This window comes from Eschrichtius robustus, chromosome 7, assembly GCF_028021215.1.
Source record: "Eschrichtius robustus isolate mEscRob2 chromosome 7, mEscRob2.pri, whole genome shotgun sequence".
Taxonomy (NCBI): Eukaryota; Metazoa; Chordata; class Mammalia; order Artiodactyla; family Eschrichtiidae; genus Eschrichtius; species Eschrichtius robustus.
The window spans coordinates 130705103-130723140 of record NC_090830.1 but is presented as its reverse complement, the minus strand read 5'-3'; the positions used below and the strand labels follow the sequence as shown (position 1 = coordinate 130723140).

Below are 18038 nucleotides of genomic sequence, written 5' to 3'. Positions count from 1 at the left end.
ACCCACAACACCCTCTTTGGTAAATGGTACAATAACACAATTCACTAACAGAAGAAGGCAGGTACAGATATTAATTACAATACATAATTAATTTTCAACTGTTATTTGTGAACCTGTACAAAAAATATACACACAATTAGAACTGTATCAATATGAACTATAAATTCAAGGTCTAGATGTACACGGGAGCCTCTCCCATGCTGCTAATGTGAAGGAGGCTTACTGCAGTTTCACGTGTTTGTAACTCTACAGGAGGAAGCTGGGATTCTTTTTACTAACGTTGGCTTCTATTCCGTTATCTGAAAAGTCCACCTCTCTCACATAATCACAGAAATTAAAGATGTCCAAGCCCCCCTTTAGGGCATTTCCTCCATCCCCTACTTTCCTTATCAGATTACTGTCTTTTTGTTCTAAAACACTGAACGACTGGCTTCCATCAGCCCTATCTGAAAATCAAGTAGACTTTCTCTCTTTTGATCTAAGGTCTAAATTTGTCCGTATTTCTTCCTAATATTTTAATGTAATTCCTATCTCAATTGTATTCACACAATTCTGAATATTTAACTATGGTATCCATTCTAGAAATTAACCCAATTCAATGAACATGAATGCGCAAAGCAAAATTACTTTGAAAATGTCAAGTTTTCTTAATAAACATTATCCTTTCATTAAAGTACTAAAGTGCTTCCCTTTTGACAGCAGTGATTACTTTAAGCAACTGTATGAGCCTTGAAACATTTTCCAACATCTCTAACCCGTGCCCCCTTCCGGAAAATATAAAACACTCACCCTTCACCGTCCTCCTCCCTCCTGAGGGGACTGAGGACCTGCACTCTACAAGGTCTCTTCTGATTGAGAATCCCTGATACTGAAGAAATGGCATCGCCAGCCATATATTATGTTGAGCTTTGCCTTTCCATAATTTGACTGTAAAACAACAGATTTATTTTTGCCTTCCCAGAAATGTCATTTTTTATATTACCAAATATGCTTTTCGAACTCTACAGCTCCCTTCTATCCCTCATTCCTTACAAGATTTTAATACACTTCTTTATGGGGACAAGACATCTCCTCTTGAGAATCACTGAACCAAAATATAATTTCTGAATTACTATTCAAGATAAAGCTCAATAAGTTTGAGAAAACAGCATTCAATTTAAAGACAGAAAAAAATGAATATTACAATATTGAGTATATTCTAATTATTAAACCAAGTTATTTAAACTTCATACTTGAAAACTAACATAAAATGCACCTTTCATACTGGTCAATTATAGTAACAAATTATACTGCTTTCCTTTGTTGAAATGCTTTCTTCGATTATATAAACTACAGAGTTATACCCTCATTTTCAGATATTCAGAACTAAAACTTTTAGATTTTTCTAAATAAATTTTTATCAGTTGCTACCTAGTTTGGCAACTTAGAATCGAATCTATTTCTTCTATAGAATTGCCACTATCACAAACATCTCTCTGACTGATGCACAATGACAGGGATATAAAATACCCATGTCTGCAAGAAATACTTACATTGTCTTTATTTTTCCAAATTCTAATAGAGTGAAATTCTGTATACCCTGAAGCTAAAATGATAATGCATATAGAGTTTTAAAAATAGTTTTGGAGAAAATATGGATGCATTTCTTCCCAAAATTTAAAAATGATTTTCTGCGCCTAAGTTAAGCAGATTGGAAAGAGGAGACAGGAAAGGTGTACCTCCAGATCCAAGGTGAAGGGCCTAAATAAAATCATTCAATGCAGCCCCCAACAAGGCACAATAGTTTAAAATTTTACACCAGTGACACCAGGGAGGGGTCCCCCTCCCGTGGCTGTCAGTATTCTGAATCTATGCGCTTTGCAATGGTGTTCAGCTGGATATTTGAAGTTCCTTCATATATTGTACCTTAATAAATAAAGGGGAGAAAAGGAACAATTAGGAGTGGAGGCATGGTTAAGAGTCTATACAAGAAACAGCTCTGCAAACATTACCTCTGCATTTACTGTAAAACTTTACCAGGAACACTGTCCAATGTCCCCTGAATATGGTACTATTTGACAAGGTAGTTCTGCCTAAGAGATAACAATTTTCTATTTGGTTTACAGATTTCCAGAATCAGTATTAAACAGTTGAAGTTTTTTGTTCCTAAACTCTCAACACACAAGCCTGGATGGCTCCTCAGGAACAGGCAGCTTTCATAACTGCTATTTCTATTTTCCCACCTGGCAGTGGCGCAGCGGAACGCTCAGGCTTGGGTAGGCACTTAGCGTCTAAAATTAGAACTGAGCGTCAAACAACAGCATTAAACTAATAGAAAATATTAACATTTTTAGTAAAAGAAAAATTAAGACAGTAGATTTTGTTGTGGTTTTACTGAAAGGCCTTCAGAGGCCTTGAGGCATTTAAAAAGGTAATTTGATGTTTTAAAAAAATATATATAAAAATCTATTTTTTTGAAGGAAGAAGTAGGGGAAAAAAACCCAGCCACAGGGCTTCCCTGGTGGCGCAGTGGATAGGAGTCCGTCTGCCAATGCAGGGGACACGGGTTCAAGCCCTGGTCCGGGAAGATCCCACGTGCTGTGGAGCAACTAAGCCCGTGCGCCACAACTGCTGAGCCTGTGCTCTAGAGCCCGCGAGCCACAACTACTGAAGCCCGCGTGCCTAGAGCCCGTGCTCCGCAACGGGAGAAGCCACCGCAATGAGAAGCCCGTGCACCTCAACGAAGAGTAGCCCCGCTCGCCACAACTAGAGAAAGCCCACATGCAGCAATGAAGACCCAACACAGCCAAAAATAAACAAAATAAAAAATTAAAAAAAAAAAAAAAACCCAGCCACAAGAAAAGGAGAGCCAATAAACATAATAACTGAAGAGATTAATATTGCCTTTGCTTACGTACCAGTAATAAAAAAAATCCAACAGATACAACAGTCTAAAACACCTACAGAGTCAAATAAAACAAAATAAAGGTAAAAACTCTATTTACCAATCTTCGCATCTCGGAAGTATTTTTCCACAGGGTAATTTTTGGTGTAGCCTACTCCCCCCATCCACTCGATACATTTGCCAGTTGTTAGGCCCGCAATCTACCAAAAAGCAGCAACAAATCACACGTTGAAGCCACAGAACTTATGCATTACAAACACTCTTGTAGAATATTCTTAGTAACATGGATTCGCTGTTACTGGCAGTTGGAAGGATTGACGTCATTTTATAAATTAGCATTTCTCCTTAGTCCCATTCTCTATACATACCATTTATGTAAAATATCCTATTAATTCACAAAATTCTTATTTTCTTAAGAAAATTAGGGTATTTGTTTAGACTCATACTTGCCGACAGGTATCATTTACTCAGCAAATGTTAATCAAGGTCCTTCTTATGTCACCCACTCTGCCCGTCACAATGTGAGGCGTGGCCAGTCACTCACTGCCCTTTCGGTCCTGCTGGTCATTCAGAGAGACAGACATGGAATCGCGATCACCGAAACTGAAAAACTGTATGGGGCAAGAGAAGAGCCTGCTAGGGAAGCTGCCATGACTTAGATGGGGGATAGGTGAGGAAATTCCAGCCTCGCTGAGAACTAAAGGATGAGTTAGGGGACATTTCAAGCTGAGGAACGACACGTGGCAAGGCTCCAAGGGGAAAATGGGTTCGTCAGCCTCAAGGGCCTGAGGACCAATGGGCTGGGATCGGGGTGACCTGTAAAAAGGGAATGGGGAGCAGGTGGGCCGCACATGATGGTGAATAACGTACTGGCCCCCAAAGATGTCCACAGGAGAATCCCCAGAAAGTGTAAATGTTCATCACCTACATGGCACAGAGACTTGCAGGTGTGATTAAGTTAAGAACCTTGAGATGGGGTGATGATCCCAGACTATCTGGGCGGGTCTCATGTAATCCCAAGGGTCCTTATAAAGGAAAGAGGGAGGCAGAGAAGACGATGTGACCACGGAAACAGAAAGCAGTCAGATCTGAACACGCTACACTGTTGGCTCTGAAGACGGAGGGAGGGGCTATGAGTCCAAGAAACAGAGTTGGCTCTAGGAGCTGGAAAAGAAAAGGAAATGGATTCTCCCCTGGAGCCTCCAGAAAGGCAGCTCTGCTGACACGTTAATTTTATCCCAGTGAGACTCATTTCAGACGTCTCTCCTCCAGAGCTGTGAGATAATAGAATTGTACTGTCTTAGGCCACTAAATTTTTGGTAATTTGTTAAAAGTAGCAATAGGAAACGAATAAAAAGTTCCCATTTGTTGTGAGGAGACACTGAAGGGTTTAAAGCTGGAGAGTGGCATGGCCTCCTGGACACCTTGAAAAGGGACACTGGATGGGAGAAAGCAACAGGGGAAAACGAGAGGTTAGAAGGTGACTCCAGTGGTTTGGTAAAGAAACGGCACAGCTTGGACTAGACAGGTGGCAGTACGAAGGGAGAGAAAAACAAATTCAAGAAATATTTAGGGGGTTGAATCCTCAAAACTGAGGATGTATTCAACTGGGGGATGAGGGAAAGGAGGGCGTCAAGTGGACTCAGGTGTGCGACTGGGGTCGGGGGGAGGTGGGGAGGTAAAGCGGAAGTGGGATCTATTCGTCTGGGACTCAGAAGGGAGGCTGAGGCAGAAAATTAAATCTGGGGGCTGAAGAGGGTAAATAAATATCTGAAGCCAGGGAATGACTAAGACGCACTGCCGCAGCTGGGAGAGAGCAGCCCGGTGACGAGGCTAAGTTTCCACCAAAGTCCAGTGTGTTACGTGTAGGATGCATATGCATGAGCGGGAAGCATCAACACATGGACAGTCCCTTCTTGGGCATTTTTATTTCACATTATCTCCAGGGCACTCACTTCGTCCCAACCATCGTCCAGCTGAGGCTCATCCAGGGATTTAAGGTGGGCCTTCTACCTGAACTGGGTGACTGGGTTTCCACCTAAGAGCCTATGAAAACATGGAGGCCTCACAGAATCAGAGCACCTCCCTACGGCAGCTTTACTTTTTTGCATTTCTGGTGTAGGAACTAGAAAGTTCATGTTATTTTACTTGAGAAACAAATGCGTAACCAACATTTCTAAATGAAGAGGTTAATAAATAAATATCTTTAAAAAAATAAAGACTTTTTTTTTTTTTTTTTTTTTTACCTCTGATGCATAGTACTTGGCCATAGATGATTCTTTAATGAATGGCCTTCCAGCTTCTAAAAGCCTTGCAGCGTTGTATGTGAGTAATCTTGCAGCTTCTAGCTGGGTGGCCATGTGCGCCACTTGGTGTTGGAGCCCCTGTAACATTCAGGCCCAAGGTAGAGAACTGTGATTTCCGAAAACAGCTCATTGTCAAAGTCCTGCCTAGATGTGGAACACTGACAGATTCAAAATATACCCGTTCAAAAATTCACATTCATTTTGCAAAAACTGTTTAAAATCTGCAATCTAAAATAAACCACTACAGGGACCTCCCTGGCGGTCCAGTGGTTAAGACTCTGTGCTCCCAATGCAGGGGGCCTGGGTTCGATCCCTGGTCGGGGAACTAAGATCCCACATGCCGCAACTTCTGAGCCGGCGCGCCGCAACAAAGACCCAGCACAGCCACAATAAGTGAGTGAATGAATGAATAAATAAATAAATAATAAAATAAACCACCACGTGTATCGCTTCTTTAAAAAATTTCAAAGTTCAGGTAATTGTTAACAACTGCCAAGATTTAAAAAATAAATGATCACAAAATTAGGTTTAAAAATTTGACTTATTTTTAATAATGTGCCAAACACTTAAAACATTTACCTGATTCTGAATCACCCTAGATGGTACAGAGTGTTATCTTTATTTTACAGATGAGGCAGTTGAGGTTTGGAGAGGTGAGGTAACTTGCTCAAGGACTAAAGCTAGTAAGACAAAGAACCAGGATTTGAACCCAGGAAGTCTGACTACAGACCCCATGCCCTGGAACTCTGAAGCAGTGAGGAGGCAGCTCCCAAGTGCTCACCAAGGGATCCTGCATCATGCCATAGCCAGGCCTCAAGGACTCCTGCTCTGTCCCTGGAGAAGGTCAAAGCAGTCACAAGTATATGCACCAAGATCTATTCCTTCCTCTCCCATTAAAATCCCCGAGGGGATTCCCTTACAGCTTTGTAATGAAGCCCTTCATTAATGGGGAGAGGGAGAGCACAGCACTGTAGAAAGATGGTAATAATTATATACCTGAAAATCAAATATTCTTTTGCCAAATTGCTCCCTTTCTTTAATATATGGAATAGTGTAGTCAAAACATCCTTGAGCCAGTCCCAGCATCTGTTAAAAAAAAAAATCAGAATTTCTTATTTTTTATAAGTTTATGCTCTTAATTATTCAAGTTATGAATGCTTTTTACAGGCAAATTGAAAAGTTGGGGTAGGGAAAGGACTAGAGATACCGAGATGGTGAGGTCTAACGTTAATGACCTTCATCCACTGCATTTACAGAACTTAAGTTCTAGTAATTGGGAGAAAATTTGAGTAACTTCCTGTGAAGAAGAGCACATTTGATTCCAGGAGCTAAATCTCCTGGCGTGGCTGTGCTCATGCACCCAAGGTTACTTTTTGGGATTCTTCTCCCTTAAGCTTGAGGCTCCAGGCACAAAGTGAGCCTCAGAAATTCTGCTCAAAGACTGGCCTCAAAGACTGTAGAGTAGCTGCCTCTAGTCCTTCTAGAAGTCAAGTGTGCAAGGTCACTTCTGGTCTTCTTTTGTATATGATCAGGATTAACAAGAGCTTTGGTGGGTAGGGCATCAGAACGTAAGAGAGCAGCGTTTCTCAACCCTGGCAGCACATGAGAATCATCTCGGGGAGCTCAATAATGGGGGGTGGGGGGGTGGGGTGGGTGCGTGGGTGGTGGTGAGTGTGGCCTAAACACCAGCATTCTAAAAACTCTTTAATGTTTTAATGCACAGCCAGAGTTGAGGACAACTGCACAGAGGAGCTGGTAAAAACATCAGTTTATACATTTCAAGAACTAATCAGGATGTGGTGACAGTTTTTGCTGGACTGTCTCATTGCAAACTAATCTCCGTAACAACTGAATGACTCAAGCTTAGAAATTGTTTCTGAATTCTAACATTAGGTAGCCATTAAATCACTATCTAAATACAGATGGCCAAGAGGCACATGAAAAGCTGCTCAACATCACTAATGCAAATCAAAACTACAATGAGATATCACCTCACACCGGTTAGAATGGGCATCATCAGAAAATCTACAAACAACAAATGCTGGAGAGGGTGTGGAGAAAAGGGAACCCTCTTGCACTGTTGGTGGGAATGTAAATTGATACAGCCACTATGGAGAACGGTATGGATGTTCCTTAGAAAACTAAAAATAGAATTACCATATGACCCAGCAATCCCACTACTGGGCATATACCCAGAGAAAACCATAATTCAAAAAGACACATGCACCCCATGTTCATTGCAGCACTATTTACAATAGCCAGGTCATGGAAGCAACCTAAATGCCCATCGACAGACGAATGGATAAAGAAGATGTGGTACATATATACAATGGAATGTTACTCAGCTATAAAAAGGAACAAAATTGGGTCAATTGTAGAGAGGTGGATGGACCTAGAAACTGTCATACAGAGTGAAGTCAGAAAGAGAAAAACAAATATTGTATATTAACACATATATGTGGAATCTAGAAAAATGGTACCGATGAACTGGTTTGCAAGGCAGAAACAGAGACACAGATGTAGAGAACAAATGTAAGGACACCAAGGGTGGAAAGGGGAGGGTGGTGGTGGGATGAATTGGGAGACTGGGACTGACATGTATATACTAATATGTATAAAATAGATAACTAATAAAAAAAATCACTATCTAATTATGTCAAACCATGTGGGTTTTAGAAAAAGGAAAAGAAAAATCAATAGTTAAAGCTTTTGGGGGAAATGCCCACAAACTTATCAATATTTCATTAGTATTCATTCAAATTTTCCTTTAGCCTTTTATTTTGAACTTTCTGGAGACTGGAATATTACACTAAAAATTAAAGGACAAAACCCAAACCAAACCAAAACAAAACCCCAAAAGTAAATTAAAGTGAGACAGCGACTCACTGCACGTTTGGCTATGAGAGAAGATGATGTCATTAAACCCTTATAACTAAAGTTTACAATATGCCAACAATATGGTATATTGACACAAAAATTGTAATTATCAGTTGTCAGTCAAAACAGGCTTTTCCAAAACAGTGTAAAATGTTTTCACTATAAATACTGAAAAACTAAATTCTTTACAACTACAGAGTCTTGAGGTTGGATGCCTCCAGTTCACTGTTACATGTGCCTCTTTCTCCAAAAAGCATCCACAGTATTAACCAAGAAATAATAACTATCAGACCTTACCTTTTTCTCTCTTTTTCTGACCTTAACTTTTAATTAGGTTATAAGATAACTTGGAGTAATTAGACTAAAGCCCAGGCTGTGCATTTACTGCCAGACATCTATATTATTTACAGGTCTGGGAACAAGGAAATCCAGTGTTGTAGTTTTTAATGTCATATCTGATGAAGTTGAATCACAGAAAAACTTTAAAAAGACCAGATAAGCCAGATCTCTTTACTGACCCATTATCTAGTTTTGTGTGAAACATGGGTTAAGTTTTGATCTGAGAATACTTTGTTAGCAAATTAACAGCAGCAAAAACAAAACACTAGAGTACAATTACAATTTAAATACTCCAAAGAGCTAATATATGCAACATCTTCAAAATCTAAAAGCTGTAAGTTTTTGAATTTTGGATACTCATTGATTAAAAATAAATACATTACAAAAATGAAATAATTCATAATAAAACCAAAGACTTTATTCATTTTGTGATTCTAGAAAACAACTGATATCACCTAATAGAAAAATTTAATATGCTATAAGGGCAAATTTGGTAAAAAATTGAATAGTTTTCCTCATACGTATGTGTTTAATTGTTGCCATTTTAAGTGGCATATCAAAAAAATTGTCTGATTTTCACATGCAAAACACTAAGCAACAAATCTTTTGTTATCTATAGAGACTCTTACTACACAATAGAATGTTACTTATTCTTAATTTGAAAAATTTCAGAATGAATCACATACTTTGAAAAGCTGATTTAAAAAAATACCACATTTAATCTATAATGTACTTAAGAAGTTATCGATCCAGGTATTAGATAATACTTTAATGCTCTCAAAGCAGAAAAACTGTTACCACTAAGCCATTGTTTGGTTCTCAGGACATTATATAATTGACCAAAGTGGAATTTTAAAGAAATCACAGCCAGAAGCTATTCTTTTACCTCATGGAAGGGAAGGGTGCCATCTTGTGTTCACAAGCTTCCAAATACTCATTGGTTTTCCTGCATTTTTTCTTTTTACATTTTAATTGACTGTGTGTGGAAGAGTCAAGTTAAAGGGATAAAATTTGACTCACCTGTGCAGCAATTCCTATTCTACTTTCATTAAGACCCCCGATGGCATACTTATAGCCATGTCCAATTTGTCCCAGGATATTGGCTTCTGGAACCTGAAAAGAAAAACATGCAGTTATTTCTCAATTTAATTTAACATAATTCATTTTGGTAATATATTTTTTAATGCACATATATTCCCAATTTCTGTGATAATTCTCTAGCATGCTACTTATTAAACTCCAAGGAAATTATCTGCTATGTCTCTGTCTCCCTCTAAACTGTTTCCCACATGCTCTCGGAAGGATAGGACTCAAGTCCATGCTGTTCACTACTGCATCCTCCAGAGCCCAGCACAGACATTCGGTGAATCTAGAAAAATGAAATCTCATACAATTAATCAATAACATAAATGAGTAACAATTTTCCCCGAACTCTTATCTGTATGCTACAATGTAAGATAAAATATTAGGAATAACAGAAAACATATAAGGGTAGTAAACCTTTCTTCTGTTGAGACTATTATCACAACAAAAATCAACTGAGGGCCGTGTGTGTGTGTGTCTGTGTGTGTGTGTGTGTATGTGTACACAGGCATGTGTACCAAACAGAAAGGAGGAGAGAAGAAATACATAAAACTATTCAACCGTTTACTTGAAAAAAGATCTAGACTAGGTAATTTTAGAAAATACACTTAGCTTCTTAATATGGGCAGTTAGGAGAGAGTGTGGGCAGAATGGAGAAAGAAAAGGGAAATTAGGAGAAGAGAGACAGTTGGGGTGCAGTAGTGAGGCTCACATGACATCCATAAGGACACCCCGTGGGCACACACACAATCACCAGTGAGCAAAAAGGTCACATTCTAATGAGCGGTAGAAAATCCATCACATCCTGTCCGACCTATGTAAAGTTCTAAAACACAGCATTCTAGTTATCTCTTCCTCGTTTTTTTTAAGACTCGACTCTAAGCTGTGGGCGCTGCCTGGCTGTTTCCCACTCTCACTGAGCAACACCCCCATCTTGTGGCCTTGCTGGGCCGACACCACACTCCTCGGAAGCTATGTGTGATGCGCAAGTACCAGGTTTATGAAGTATAAATGAGATTAATCCTCGGGCTGGCTCTTGAGGCCAGCTGCTGGGCAGACAGGTTTCCACCTCTGGCCTAAACTCTCGTGGGAAGTACATTTAGGTCATAACCTAACCTAAGATCATCGTTCAAGAGTTTTACAAAGTGCTCTCCTACGCACGCCTAATAGCGCGACGCCTTTCTCACGCAGCTATACTTCCAGGCAAAGCCATTCCACATCTAGGATACCCACCTTGACATTTTCAAACGTTAATGGGCAGGTAGAAGAAGCTCTGATTCCCATTTTGTTCTCTGGTTTCCCTATATGAAGGCCCTCAGTATCACGATCTACCAAGAAGCAGGTAATTCCTTTATACCCCTGAAATGAAGATTTAAAATGCTATAAACACTTGGACTGATAAGATCCCTTGTTTCCAGAGTTCAAAGTAAACAGAAAACGAAAAACAAACCTTAGGGACTTCCTTGGTGGTCCAGTGCTTAAGAATCCGCCTGTCAATGCAGGGGACACGGGTTCGAGCCCTGGTCTGGGAAGATCCCACATGCCGCAGAGCAACTAAGCCCATACACCAAAACTACCGAGCCCGCGTTCTAGAGCCCGTAAGCTGCAACTACTGAGCCCGCGTGCTGCAACTACTGAAGCCCGCGCGCCTAGAGCCCATGCTCCACAAGAGAAGCCACCGCAATGAGAAGCCCACTCACCACAACAAAGAGTAGCCCCCGCTTGCTGCAACTAGAGAAAGCCCGCGCGCAGCGACAAAGACCCAGTGCAGCAAAAAAAACAAAAAACAAAACAAAACAGACTTTAGGAGTAAATACTAATGGACTCAGAATTGCAACATGTGTATTATGAAACAAGAAGGATGGGAGGGCATTAGGTTCAAAATCAAGAACCTTAATATTTATTTTACTCTTTCAGAAACCATTGTGGCTATTAAAATTATTAAGTGGGGGCTTCCCTGGTGGCGCAGTGGTTAAGTATCTGCCTGCCAATGCAGGGGACACGGGTTCGAGCCCTGGTCTGGGAAGATCCCACATGCCGTCGAGCAACTAAGCCCGTGAGCCACAGCTACTGAGCCTGCGCGTCTGGAGCCTGTGCTCCGCAGCGGGAGAGGCCGCGACAGTGAGAGGCCCGCGCACCGCGATGAAGAGTGGCCCCCGCTCGCCGCAACTAGAGAAAGCCCTCGCACAGAAACGAAGACCCAACACAGCCAAAAATAAATAAATTAATTAATTAAAAAAAAAATTAAGTGACACTAAAGTATTACATGATGAATTCCACATTTTAAATTTAATTTTATTACATATTTTAGTTTTAAAATTTAATTCAATTAAATGCTACACTAGACAAAAAACACAAGATATCTTTATCATTTTGCTATATGTCTATTTTCCAATTGAATAAAACATTCTTAAAAATAAATGTACTATTAAATAGGTACTTAAATTCTTCATTATTAAATAGAAAATCTGAAATTCTACAAAATTTAAGATTAGCCTCCTATATAACAGATTAGGAGATTAATTAAATGGTCCTCCATGTAGCTAATGTTTATTAATGTTAATTGTAGTATTTATTTTAGGATATTAGTAAATCAGAGGATGAAAAGATGTCAGTTGTTTAATCTTTTCAGTACTGAGGAGAATGAAGAATTTAAGACTAAGTCCTAAAAAGGAAATGGAAGTAGGAAAAAGAAATGAAGAGATAAGATTAGGACGGAAATGGGGAGCAGCTTTGTTTTCAAACTTACAAGAGTAAGGTCTACATTCGCCATCACCACGAAGAGCCCGGCATCCTTGGCGTTGCTAATCCACATCTTTGACCCGTTGATGACATAATAATTTCCCTTTTTATCAGCTTTGGTCTTCAAAGCAAATGAATCGCTACCTGCTCCAGTCTCTGAAAGGCAGAAACTGCCCATCTACACATGCAAAGAAAAAAATGCCAAATTGATACCTATATTTATACTTCACATAACAAATACCCACTTATAGCAAAATAAACATTTGAAAATCAAACTTTTAGCTACTTCTAAAAGCCTGTACGTATCAAAATAGTAATGGTATTCTGACAGTATTATTTTCCAAACTATACCCCACTATTTGCCTAAGGCAGATTTAAAGACCTAAGCACACATATTCAATGTTAAGTTTAATTAAATTGGTTTTCATAATTACAGGAGAAAGACATCTCAATGTAAATGAAACTACCAACAAAGGTGTTAGACAATATAATTGGGACCAAAAAAGAAATAATTTTATTGTCCAATGATAATTCCCTAAATTTCCAAGTGGCAAATGAGAGGCAGAGTGTATTTTTCTAGTAGCATTAATTTATTGAACATTGCTTGAGTTATTAATGGTGCTGTGTTGTGGTCCTGAATAGAAAAGCTAACACTGCGGCTGCTTTTCTCCTGAAAATATCCTATATTTAGAAAAGATCAGATCCATTTCAATAACTCATCTCAACTCACTTGTTCTGTAGCTAGCTTGGGCAAATAGATAGCCTTCTGTTCTTCTGTTCCGTATTTTCCAATTAGCCTGTTAATTACTGTGTTCTGGATGTCACATACCAGAGCCACAGATGCATCAACTTTGGCTAATTCCTCTATCACTAGGATAGAGGAAAAAAATGAAGCTCCCGTTCCTCCATATTTTGTGTCAATTTCAATACCCATCAACTAAAGGAAAAATAAGGAAACATAGATTAAGAAAGCTATTTTTATATGGGACAATTCCTTGCAAGAACAAGTTCAAAAATAATTTGTAACCACATCAGCTTAATTTTAAAATTCTGTATGTATATCTTAATTTGGTATGGCTCTTTCACTCTAAGTAACAAAAAAATCTATAACAGAAACTAAATATATTTGCAAAGGATAAAATTACATGCTAGAACTATCATTTGTTTCCTTTTGCGATCTAAAAAACAAAAATGAGAGGTAAAATGTTTTGAAGGATACTGGAATGGAATAGTGAGAAAATATATAATTAGGAAACTGAAGAAAGCAGTGGAATATCTAGTTTCATTTAGCGTAATCTCTTTGAGTCAGCCCCCCACCTTGACTCTTTCAGCCAAGATAATAAATGAATGACCATTCCTTTTGGGCCATTTTAGCAAGTCCAGATGGTTAGCAGACCACATGTGGTGGTGTTTCCTAGAACCACACTAGACAAGGCCCAGGTGCCTGGTAAACATGGCCAAATACTGGGCAAGGCTTTCCAGTAGCTGCCTGACTGTTTAGTAACCAGTCCTAAGTCTGGAACATGAAACGTCCATAACACTCCGTTTTTAAGTGTCCTCATTTCAGAAAGAGAACGTGTGCACACGTAATTCAAGACCCAAAGCTGTGAACAGGTAAAAGGGCAATGCTTCTTTCTATCCTCTCCACTCTATAGAGTTACACGCGCTGCAGCCTGGGTGTGGCTGCTATATTCTAAGCTGATGGGAAACTTAGCTGATATGAAGTTAGAACCACATGGGGGAGGATAGAAAGGCTGAGAGAACCAGAAATGATGTTCTATGAGGAAGAATTCAAGGATTGGGGTGTGCCTGAAGACTGGGGCCAGCATGAGAATATCGGACTATCGTATCTTTAACAGCTGTCAGAGACACTGCTTCTCTAAAAAGGTCACCAATTTCCCCTACACTGGAAATATTTGTCAGTTATTATGGCAGGTGACCTCTGTAGAAGTGGGACAACAGAAGCCAGGAGTCACACGAGGCCGAGAATAGCTGGTGCAGGATGTGCAACGCAGACCCTCCAGGGGGTACGACATCCAGGCAAGAGCAGCTGTGGAGGTGGCAGGCAACTCGTCGCTGCGTGTGACCCTGCCTGCGAGAACCGCCCCTCGGGAGAGTGTGGCTCAAGACCTCTCAGAGAAGCCTAGACGTTCTGCGAACAACGAAGATGAAATCTGGCTGAGAAGCGGACTCACAGATGCTCTTTGACCCACTGTGGCTCCACATAAGATTCCATCTTCCCAAGTCCCATTGCTAAAAGAAAGCTGGACAAATCACTACAATACATGGTATTAAAAAAAAAAAAAAAGCTGGTATCTTTTAAACAGTAAGAAATAAAACAGGGGGGCTTCCCTGGTGGTGCAGTGGTTAAGAATCCGCCTGCCAATGCAGGGGACACGGGTTCGAGCCCTGGTCCGGGAAGATCCCACATGCCACGGAGCAACTGAGCCCGTGAGCCACAACTACTGAGGCTGCGCTCCAGAGCCCGTGAGCCACAACTACTGAAGCCCGTGCTCCACAGCAAGAGAAGCCACCACAATGAGAAGCCTGCGCACCGCAACGAAGAGTAGCCCCCGCTCACCGCAACTAGAGAAAGCCGGCACGCAGCAATGAAGACACAGCCAAAAATAAATAAATAAATAAATAAATAATTTAAAAAAGAAATAAAACAGTTACGTGGAAAAGGCTAATTTTCAAACAGGATAACAGGATAAGATTTAAGCCAATGGCTCTGAGTAGGAGCTATTAGTTCTGGGATAGCCTTGGTATTCCAAATACAAAATCTTCACACCTATAGAGAAGGGAGAGATGAAGAGTGCAGTGGTTCTGAAATGTTCTCCTTGGGGCTCCCATGCTGATAACCTCTCCCTTAGAAATCGGCTGCCCTGGTTAATGTGGAATTCAGATACCACCTCTTGCTTTTAAGTTTTCCACATACATAGGGATTCAGGTAGATGTTCTGGTACGAAGTTTAAAGTAGGGTTTCTTAACCTTGGCATTATTAAGCTGGATAATTCGGTCTTGGCAGGCTGTCCTGTGCACTGTGGGATCTTTAGCAGCATCTCCAGCCTCTATCTCACTAGATGCCAGCAGCACACCCACTTGTGAAAACCAGTGTCTCCAGACATTGCCAAATGTCCTTTGGGGGACAAAAATAGCCCCCCGTTGAATACCACTGGTCTAAAGAAATCGCTCTTGCTTCTAGCCTTTTACTTAAAAAGCACAGTATTTCTAATTTAAAATGTTAATTCAATTAAAAATTTTTAACTAGGATCTCAATCTAAAAGAGATCTCAGATAATTCTGATTAGGAAATTATGCTATCATTACAATTCCTAAATTTAAAAGTATGCATACATTTTAACACTGGAAGGTATTTATGAAAGTCTGAAATTGGAAGAATCATTAATTATATACCCCTTGTTGAAATAATCCTCGTATTACTGATTTTTCCATTTTTGAATTTTCATCCATTTTTGAAACCAAAGGAGCAATTTGTTCCTGGGCAAATTTTTTAACTGTAGGAGAAAAAAAATATTGGTAAGTCTATTTTATTAATATGACACGTATCACTTTTTTCAAAATAATTTTTTAAAATTAACGTCAAAAATTCCATTCACAAACTTATATGAACACCTCTGCCAATCATGTCACATGTCATGTGATCTCACATTGTAGGCCCAAGTCACGACCAGAGGAATACCGTGGGGAAACTGAGAAGCTCACTCACCTGTGCTCTTTATCATCATCTCCTCATCTGTAAATGTTTGCAGAGGGGCATAGGGTAGGCCCTTATTTGTTGTTTTGAGTCCAGCTTCTGACTGGGAAGATTTTAGGACATGAGGAGGATTTTTCCAGGAAGACAGGCAAATCGGGAAGTTTCTTCTTAGCTGTAGGAACAGTCCCCATTGAATAAGGAACACACACACAAAAGGGAAGAAAAGTACTGGAACATCAGTTTCTTTGGGAATAACTTTATAATCCATTCTTATAACTTCTTTCAGCAAAATAAGGGAGATTGGGACTTCCCTGGTGGTGCAGTGGTTAAGAATCCGCCTGTAATGCAGGGGACATGGGTTCGAGCCCCGGTCCGGGAAGATCCCACAGGCCGTGGAGCGACTGAGCCCATGTGCCACAACTACCGAGCCTGCGCTCTTCCCATGAGCCACAACTACTGAAGACCGCGTGCCCTAGAGCTCATGCTCTGCAACAAGAGAAGCCACTGCAGTGAGAAGTCCGCACACTGCAGCAAGAACCCAACACAGCCAAAAATAAATAAATAAAATAAATTTATAAAAAATCATAATAATAAGGGAGATTAACCTGGCACATTAAGATTCACCGCCTTGTAACCAAAATCGCAAATTGGTTTGTTAACATGTATCTCCTTTATCCGGCAATGAGCTGTTCTGAATAAACACATTTCCCAGATAATTAACTTCTACCTTCAAGGAAACAGAACTTCCGAGGTGGAACTCATTCTTAAAATGTCACATTTCTCTAACTTCTTGGATAAGGAAACCAGACTTCTAAGAGTACTGACTGGCCACTGTGAAGAGAATTCTCTCGTGGGGCAGGAATGAGTGAGGGCACAGGGGCAACTGAGGGAGCAGAGCGCCCCAGCCCACCCTGCCTGGCTGCAAGCAGCTGTGCTTGTTTGGTTTCCATGGCCAGTTTTGTTTTTTCAGCTTCTCATTAGTAAGAGAGCATACGGGTTAAGAAGAAAATGGGCTCTGGAGCCTGAAAGAACTAGTTTCAGTCTGATACTTAACTATGTGACCTTGGGCAAGTGGTTTTTAAACTCTCAGTTAAAATCTCTCAGTCTTAGTTTCCTTCCCTGTAAAACGTGGATAATAACCTTTTGGAAAGTTTTGTAAGGATTAATGAAGCAATCCACAACAAGGGTTTAGTGTGGTACCCACCGTACAGTAAAGAGCTCAGCAAACAGTAATGACTAATTCTACTCTGATCCCTAAGAATATCGTAGTGATGGTCATAACAGAAGGAGTCATGGTTGTAACTTAGTTAAACTGCAAGGCTAGCTCTTCCTGCCATTAGTGTGTCCCCCTGTTGCAGGGCCCCAAATCCTTCAAGTCAGCAAAGGATTTGCTACAATTTTGTTGAAAAAAGAGACCATCCAATTTCGAATGCTTGTTATGCCTTCCCAATATTATTCTGTAGAATTCTAGTACAGGGGAAACAAATGAGGAATTAGTCTTTCCCTGAACATAAAACAAAACAAAAACATGCCAAGTGAAAGAAACCAGCCACAAAAGATCATATATTATATGAGTCAATTTATAAGAAATTTCCAGAACAGGCAAATCCATAGAGACACAAAGTAGAGTGGTGGTTGCCTGGGGCTCAGGGTAAGAATGACAAAGGACTGCAAAAGGGCACAATGATCTTTTTGGGGTTATGGAAATGTTCCAAAACTGGATTGTGGTGATGGTTGCACAGCTCTGTATATTTACTGAAAACCATTGTATTATACTCTTAAAAACAGTGAATTATATTGCTCTGTAAATTATGTATCAATAAAGCTGTTTAAAAAACTAGTGTTTTCCTTTCATTCACCAAAAAAAAACCCAGAATACACTGAGCATCTGTCAAATGCCTAAGAGTACATGTAGGGATGAAGTTCACCAGCTTCTGAGAAGCTTAGGATCTAGTTAGGACAAGACACAGTTCATGGAACAGGCAAGAAACAAAGCCAAGCTTTGCAGATTAAAAAGCAAATGTAGTAATATGCTGCAATATATTTTCTCAATAGTTCTGAGTGTACGCTGAAAAGCTTATTGATAAAAA

General features: G+C 40.0%; 1 protein-coding gene across 1 annotated transcript in view; it reads right to left on the bottom strand.

The window, feature by feature from the left end:
- Positions 1 to 1516: 1516 nt before the first annotated feature.
- Positions 1517 to 18038, bottom strand: part of ACADSB (acyl-CoA dehydrogenase short/branched chain) — a 42263-nt gene continuing 25741 nt past the window's right edge. The window contains exons 2-11 of the mRNA XM_068548712.1: positions 15961 to 16120; positions 15648 to 15748; positions 12962 to 13168; positions 12239 to 12409; positions 10723 to 10848; positions 9427 to 9519; positions 6187 to 6276; positions 5131 to 5268; positions 2985 to 3084; positions 1517 to 1905 (exon numbers count right to left, since the gene is read on the bottom strand). Of these exons, the coding sequence (XP_068404813.1) occupies positions 1835 to 1905; positions 2985 to 3084; positions 5131 to 5268; positions 6187 to 6276; positions 9427 to 9519; positions 10723 to 10848; positions 12239 to 12409; positions 12962 to 13168; positions 15648 to 15748; positions 15961 to 16120 (1257 nt within the window). The 3' untranslated portion in view covers positions 1517 to 1834. The remainder of the gene's footprint in view (positions 1906 to 2984; positions 3085 to 5130; positions 5269 to 6186; positions 6277 to 9426; positions 9520 to 10722; positions 10849 to 12238; positions 12410 to 12961; positions 13169 to 15647; positions 15749 to 15960; positions 16121 to 18038) is intronic.